The 7,931-nt window shown below is 42.6% G+C and overlaps 1 protein-coding gene across 1 annotated transcript in view; it reads left to right on the top strand.

Moving 5' to 3' along the window:
- The window catches only part of GRK3 (G protein-coupled receptor kinase 3), a 168,588-nt gene extending 160,657 nt beyond the window's left edge, over positions 1 to 7,931 (top strand). Inside the window, exon 21 of the mRNA XM_035256379.3 lies at positions 163 to 7,931. Within this exon, the coding sequence (XP_035112270.1) occupies positions 163 to 324 (162 nt within the window). The 3' untranslated portion in view covers positions 325 to 7,931. The remainder of the gene's footprint in view (positions 1 to 162) is intronic.

Genomic DNA, 7,931 nt, shown 5'->3' on the forward strand with positions numbered 1-7,931 from the left:
GAGGTTCTAGAGAAGGTGGTGGCCTGACCCATTAGCTAGTAATGCCACTGGGGTGTGCTTCCTCCAGGGGTTCCAGGGATGCTGGTATTCAATAGAGACATCCACCACTGTTGGCAAAACGGGTGAGCCCATCACAATGTCTGCCTTTGTGTTCCCACTCAGAGTGATCCAGAGTTCGTGCAGTGGAAGAAGGAGTTAAACGAAACCTTCAAGGAGGCCCAGCGACTGCTGCGTCGCGCCCCGAAGTTCCTCAACAAACCTCGGTCCAGCACTGTGGAGCTCTCAAAGCCATCCCTCTGTCACAGAAACAGCAATGGCCTCTAGCACCTAGCAACAGGGAGGGTCCTTGAGGAGGACACACCAGTCTCTCATTTGGGGTGACACACCTCATTCATTTGGGGTGAATGAGGATGAGACATCTGATCTATTCACTACTGGGACTCCTCCAGGCTCCCAAGAGGAGTCGGGACGCTTCGGCTTGGGGTCAGCCCAGCTCCCTGCCTTGTCACATCTGTCTCCAGGCAAAACTACTGAAGAAATAAAAATTCTTTTTCTTTGCTACACACTTTGGTACCTATGAACCTAGAACTTGAAGTGACTCCTACTTACCACGTGAATTTTTATGTCTGATATCAAACACATCTAAGACTTTCCAGGCTGGACTTTGAAGATGTTCAGTGTGAGGTCACAGATTGCCCCAAGCATTGCCAACTCTTATCCCTACTCACTGCTGATTTTCTAGGTCTCTGCTCCGTACTACTGGGGGATGGGAGAGCCACGGTGTGTTTCTTTCGTGTACCTCACCACTGACTTCTTGTCCTGGGCTTAAAAGTTGAAGATATTTTCTGACGATATTAAAAGTTGAAGACCTTTCATCTCCCTCTGGGAGCTGCACCCACATGACTGCCCTGCCTCTGACCAGTCTGTTCCGGGGCCCCCTCAGCCAGGTGGGAATGACAGACACGTCATCTCCAAGTGGATGGGAGATGATTAACTAATCATTGAAGGCATTCATCCGTCCATCGTTGGAAAGATTGACACTGATTCTGAAGGACAGGCAGTGGAGTTTTAGGTTTCAGGGGCATAGAGCATTTTTCAAAAGTCTTTGAGTCCAGTGCACTCAAGCCAGCAAGCCGTACCTGGTGTGCAGGAACACTTGTGGGTGAGTTGGTCTCGGGTCTCCACGATTAGCAATTGTGTGACAGTCCTTCTGGTTCCTTCTGCCTGACCCTGGGAGACATGTCAGGAATGGGTGTGCAAAAGCAGGTCTGTTTTACGTCTGACTATGATTTAAGATGAATTGTATTGAAAACATGCTGAAGAATGAATATGTCAAAATGGTTTAACTGTGTATGGACCTTCACGTCATCATCCATCCATCATGAATGAATGATGCTTTGTACTGGGCTGGTGTGCGGCAGTGAGGACCTCAGGACATAAAGGTTTTTTGCTGGGTCCCAGCAGCATCTGCCCCATGAAGTCTGTTTTCTCCCCCTGCCTTCAGGACCCATTGATAACCCCAAACAGATGCTGGGTTGAGAATCAGTGAAGCCCCCCGTGTCATCAGTCTTGAAAGAAATCATTTGACAAGTCCACCTATTTGTCCCATTATCGGAGTGGTGTTAGTGTATGTCTTTACTAACAGTATAAATAACTTGACATCAGAATTGTCCTTGATATTTTTAGTGGTTCCAAATTTTTGTTTTTATACTTATGTGCTGTCTTCATGGGCAAAGGAAGTACTTTTTAATGCAGTTATTTTGAGAGTTTGGATGACAATTTACCGAAAGGGTCCTTTGTTTCATAAGAGTTACTTTGCAAAAAAAAAAAATGTGGGGGTTTGTTGTCTATCTCAACTACTAGTAGGGGCTTAAATTAACATACATTTCTACTATCTGTTATTTCCAGTGTGGGAGGAGGGACGTACTGCTTATACGCATTCTCCTTATTTAAAAGGGAAGAATAGTATTCACATTCTGTTTAAACACACACACACACACACACACACGGCAGGAGGGACGTACTGCTTATATGCATTCTCCTTATTTAAAAGGGAAGAATAGTATTCACATTCTGTTTAAACACACACACACACACACACACACACGGCAGGAGGGACGTACTGCTTATATGCATTCTCCTTATTTAAAAGGGAAGAATAGTATTCACATTCTGTTTAAACACACACACACACACACACACACACGGCAGGAGGGACGTGCTGCTTATACGCATTCTCCTTATTTAAAAGGGAAGAATAGTATTCACATTCTGTTTAAACACACACACACACACACACACACACACGGCAGGAGGGACGTACTGCTTATATGCATTCTCCTTATTTAAAAGGGAAGAATAGTATTCACATTCTGTTTAAACACACACACACACACACACACACACACACACACGGCAGGAGGGACGTACTGCTTATATGCATTCTCCTTATTTAAAAGGGAAGAATAGTATTCACATTCTGTTTAAACACACACACACACACACACACGGCAGGAGGGACGTGCTGCTTATACGCATTCTCCTTATTTAAAAGGGAAGAATAGTATTCACATTCTGTTTAAACACACACACACACACACACACACACACACACACACGGCAGGAGGGACGTACTGCTTATATGCATTCTCCTTATTTAAAAGGGAAGAATAGTATTCACATTCTGTTTAAGCACACACACACACACACACACACACACGGCAGGAGGGACGTACTGCTTATATGCATTCTCCTTATTTAAAAGGGAAGAATAGTATTCACATTCTGTTTAAACACACACACACACACACACACACACACACACACCCCAGAAGCAGAAAAGCCATTGTTCTTAAAGTGTGAATGTTTTTCCAGCCCTGGTTAATTATAGCTGTGACTGGTGCCATTCCTGTCTGCATCTCAAGCTCGTAGGTTCTCAGCACGTGCAGTTGATTGAGCAGTGGGCCTCATGCCTGTCCTATATCTCCAGGATAAAGGGTCTCCTGTTGACTCCACCAGGGCCTGGGCTTAGCGTCTGATATCTCATACCTAGGGCATGAGCTGCACAAACATATTGAGAAAGATTATTCCCATTCTTGTTCTAAAATTGAGCCAATCCACATCTCTTTCAAAAACTAGAATTTTTGCTCTAAGAGAATATAAGCCTCATCTCTCTTTTAGAAAAGATACACGAATTGGAAAATACCCTCAGAGTCCTTTTCCCTCAGACTTACTCCAAGTAGCCTTTGACACTTTCCCAGCTCACATTTGCTTTGTAATGATAAGGCTGGCGCATCTGGATGTCATTTATTAAACGTACTTTGTGAGATTAGGTTGAGCTGCTTCCGAGGGTGGGCACCAGTTGTATTGCGGTCTGGTTTGAGGATCCGTGAGGGGCCTGTCTTCTGCCAGCATGTTGCGATGGGGGTGTTTCTGTGACAGACAGAGGATACCACTGTGCCTGCACCTGGTGCCTGCGTGGCTAGAAGGGAAGTCAGTTAAACATCTTGGGATACTTGGCTGTTACTTATTTTTTTAATTTTGGGAGTTAGGGCCTTGCTCTGTCACCCAGGCTGGAGAGCAGTGGCATGATTGTGGCTCACTTTCAGCCATGAATTCCTAGGTTCAAGCAGTCCTCCCACCTCAGCCTCCTGAGTAGCCAGGGCTACAGAGGCATGCCACCTTTCTTGGCTAGTCTATTTTTTGGGTAGAGACGGGGGTCTTGCTATATTGCCCAGGATGGTCTTGAACTCTTGGGCTCAAGCGATCCTCCTCCCTTGGCCTCTCAAAATGCTGGAATTAGAGATGTGAGCCAACCACGCCCAGCCATAGGACTTGGACGTTTTAGAAGGTTTTCCAAGTGTTACATGATTCCTAGATGTTCACCCTTCTTACACTCCAACCATTAGAAAGGACAAAATTCAGCCCCCATTTTTTCATTATTTTAGATTTCTGTGGTTGGGATATTTTAACATTGATGAGAAAAATCATTGAGGTTGATATTTTATTTTTACAAAATCATGTTGTAATAAGTCTTGATTTCATGATTCAAAAGAATCAATAAAGCAAAGCCTATAAGTAACAGATTATTTTAAGCTGCTATGTAAGATACATATGGAATAAATTGAAAACTTTTGTGAATTCAGGTTTATTATTTTTGACCTAAAACATTCTCTTTGGTTCGTGTATCCCCTCATGTCATGGGGGGCTCATTGGTTTTCCTCCTTTGTCATATTTAAATATGACTTTCAACAAAACCCCTACAAGTCAGCTTATTATTTCAACATGAATGCAAAGTGCTCGTGCCTCTGATGGGTCCGTTCACTGACATAACAGTTGCAAAGCCTCTGTATAAAAAGAAGGGGCCAAATACCCAGCAAGATGCCCCGAAGGAAGGAAGGAAGCATTCTGCTCAAGACAGCAGCAGCAACAAACAACAGTCTGCTCGTTACACGCAAGACTCAGCTTGAGTTCTGGTCTGACATGTGCCAGAAGGATATTAAGACATCTTTTAAGGCCACATTGGCCATCTACAAAGTATTGTTTACCAATTGACGACAGGGATTTAACTAGATTGAAAAGACCAGAGTGGTTTTCCTCTGCTTTTTACAATTTCACTCCGAATTTGTAGCTGGGCCAATTCAACACATTTTACTTGTCAGTGGAATTGATTTTTCTGATGTTTCAGAATTTTAACATGTCAAGAAGAAAACAGCCTTTTCAGAATCTGGCCTTTCTCGCATGATGTAAATCTGTAGAGATGCTTTGAAAGTGCTGGTGGAAGACAAGAGTGGTCTTGTATGATTTAATCATAGGCAGCAAAGTCTCGGAGATGTTCAGGGAAGTGCCTCTGGGTCATTCAGAGAGATGCTTGATGAATTCACACCCCCACCCCGAATGAGGGTTGACTTGTGGAGATGATCTGGGCTTCGTTGGGAGATGACAGGTGGAGGCTGGGCGGGTGTCACAGAGAGAACAATAGTAGAAATGGGGCGAAGGAAGAAAGAAGTTGCTGGTAAAAGTCATTACACCATAAAGCACCAGGGAAATGACTGAGTTAAAATAGGTGAGGTTTTCCCCTATAACAGGAGATTGTTCCTTACACTAATTATTCTAAGACTTGGTCACTCTGTTTTTGAATATGGAGCTGCTGAACTCGTTTGGAAGCCATTTGCTGCCTATCAGGACTTTCTGAAGAAGTTCTTTTGCCTCTACCTGCCCTCTGGCACCCTTCTGTGAGGGCACAGGGGACCCAGAGCTAAAGCAGTACCAGGCCATCTCCAAAACACTGTATGTGCATCTTGCAGCCCCCAAGGTGGAGAGGTGGTGTCTGGATCACTGTGAATGCATGACCACTTTGGTCAATTTGGGACATTGTTACAAATCCATTGACATCCAAGTACATCTTTCAGAATAGCAGGCCCCTTCTGTTCTGCCCTGCTCACCCTAACAGTGAGTTACCAGCCTGGGCAACACAGCAAGACCCCATCTCTACAAAAAAAAAATTTTTTTAAGTAATTAACTAACAGTTAAATTTTTACCTAGAGATTTAACATGATTTTTTCCCTCCTATGTAAAGTTTACTGGAGAGACTTGAAATAATTACTTAAATTCATGTTAATATGATTTTTTTTTTGAGACAGAGTTTTGCTCTTGTTACCCAGGCTGGAGTGCAATGGCTCGATCTCAGCTTACCAGAACCTCTGCCTCCTGGGTTCAGGCAATTCTCCTGCCTCAGCCTCCCGAGTAGCTGGGATTACAGGCATGCGCCACCATGCCCAGCTAATTTTTTGCATTTTTAGTAGAGACGGGGTTTCACCATGTTGACCAGGATGGTCTCGATCTCTTGACCTCGTGATCCACCCGCCTCGGCCTCCCATTAATATGATTTTTTAAAAAAAAAAATCCAGATCACATTTTAACAAAGTGTACTATGGAATGAATGACATTTCCACTCTAAAATGGTACTCCTTGGCTTCCTCAAGCCATAATGAACTTTATGTTTTCTTTGTCCCTGAAGACTAAGGTAGCTGTTTTATTTTAGCAGAGTTATCAGAGATTTCCGCTCCTGCAGGCTCCCACAGCCGGCCCAGTGGGGGTGTGTTTTTGACTTGGCTGTGTTAGCATTGATTGAGAAATTTCGGACCCCAAATTTTAAATTGCCTTTATTAAAAACAAAAAACCTATAGAAAATATGTTAAGAGTATATGCATTTCATCAAACACACATATAGGGAAAAAAATCCTTCATTTTAGAATGAAATAACTCAGCTTTGTATAGTAGAGTTAGCTCCCCGGTATCTAACCATCTCAAAGTCATCTCTGAAAACCGGTAACTATGCTTCCATTTTTAATTTTGTCCTAAATATGAGATGTCTTGGATGTAAGGGCAGGGAATGGAGGAATATTCTCAATTGTGTATTTGTATTACAAAGAACTTGAAATGTACTTTCTTAGTTGATTTTATTAAATGATGTACATATTATGTGTGGGTTATAAGCTCAACACTGGCCATTTTTTTAGTTTTATTGTTAAATGGAATTTTTCTATGTTTAATTATAATAGCTTTGGCTCTTTCTGGATAGCGTAAAGATCACTGAACTATATATATATATAAGAAACAAGAGTTCTATTTTAGCACAAAAGCATTTTATATTATTTATTGAATCCATCAGTTTGTTTTCATCAAAACCATTCCATTTTATTTCTGCTCCTTTTTATTTGTATAGTTTGTTATTTAAAGAAATGGCAGTCCTTCCTGTTCTTAATACAATAAAATTGAAATAACGCACATAGCAATGTGGGTCAACATCTCTTCTCACCACCATGGACGGTTCTCAACAGCTGATCTTCTGGTCCATGCTGAGGGCCGTGTGCATGGCTTCCGTCACATCGGGCAGCAAGCTTGTTGTGAAATACTGCTTTCATCTACCTCTTTGGAAAGCTTCTTGCTTGTTGACAAGCACCCCAAAGGTTTTATTCTAGACTGGCTATCTCGTAAGAGCATTTCTGTAAGACTTTGCAGTGTAATTCCCTTGGAACCTAGGTTTGTTTCTAAAGCCACGGTATTGTCCAGGAGCCCCTGCCGCGGTGTGCGCGGGGCGGGTAGCTCTCCCCTCCCATGTTATTAGTGATCCCTTAGGACTGAGGTACAGCTGCACAGCATCATTGATTCCCCTCATTGTGTGAAATCCCCACCATCAGCCTTGCCATTGCCTTAAGATTTGATGATTGCACCTGATTACCCAACCACGAAATAGAAAGGCCACCTTCATGCTTTCAAAAAGGCAAGGTGCATTTAGAAACACTCCTTTTAGGAGTAGCACATTTGAGTGTGACATCCCCGATCCCACAGTCACTATTTCAAAATCGTTTCGAAAATGGGGTCTTAAAGGTAAGCGCCCTCATGCATGACTAAAACTTTGTAAGAGGTCTTTATATGAATGGACCCTTGAGGATTTATGTGAAATAGAATGAAGTCCTGTCTCTGTGAGAGAACGTGCCTCCTCACTCATTTGTCTCTGTCTGTTTTCATAGCCATCAATATAGTAACATATTTACTACATTCTTGGCAAAGTAGAATACCCTTAAAGAAATCCGTTTTCTATTGTGCATTGCTATACAAAGTGAAGCCAGTGAACTAGATACTGTAAATCTAGATATTGTACCTAGAAAAATTATCATTGGTTCTATCTCTTTTTGTATCTATTGTGCAGGGAAGGTTTATAACCCCTTCTCAGTATACACTTATTAGTGCACGTCTGAAATAGCATCCCACGGGAGATACAGCTCCACAGCAAGGTCACCTGCCCTGTGTGGGGCACACCATCAGTTAGCACCACCGTTTTTACAGTTACTTTGGAGCTGCTAGACTGGTTTTCTGTGTTGGTAAATTGCTTATATAAATCTCAATAAAAAGGATCTGTACCAAGA

This window comes from Callithrix jacchus, chromosome 1 (genome assembly GCF_049354715.1).
Source record: "Callithrix jacchus isolate 240 chromosome 1, calJac240_pri, whole genome shotgun sequence".
Classification (NCBI taxonomy): Eukaryota; Metazoa; Chordata; class Mammalia; order Primates; family Cebidae; genus Callithrix; species Callithrix jacchus.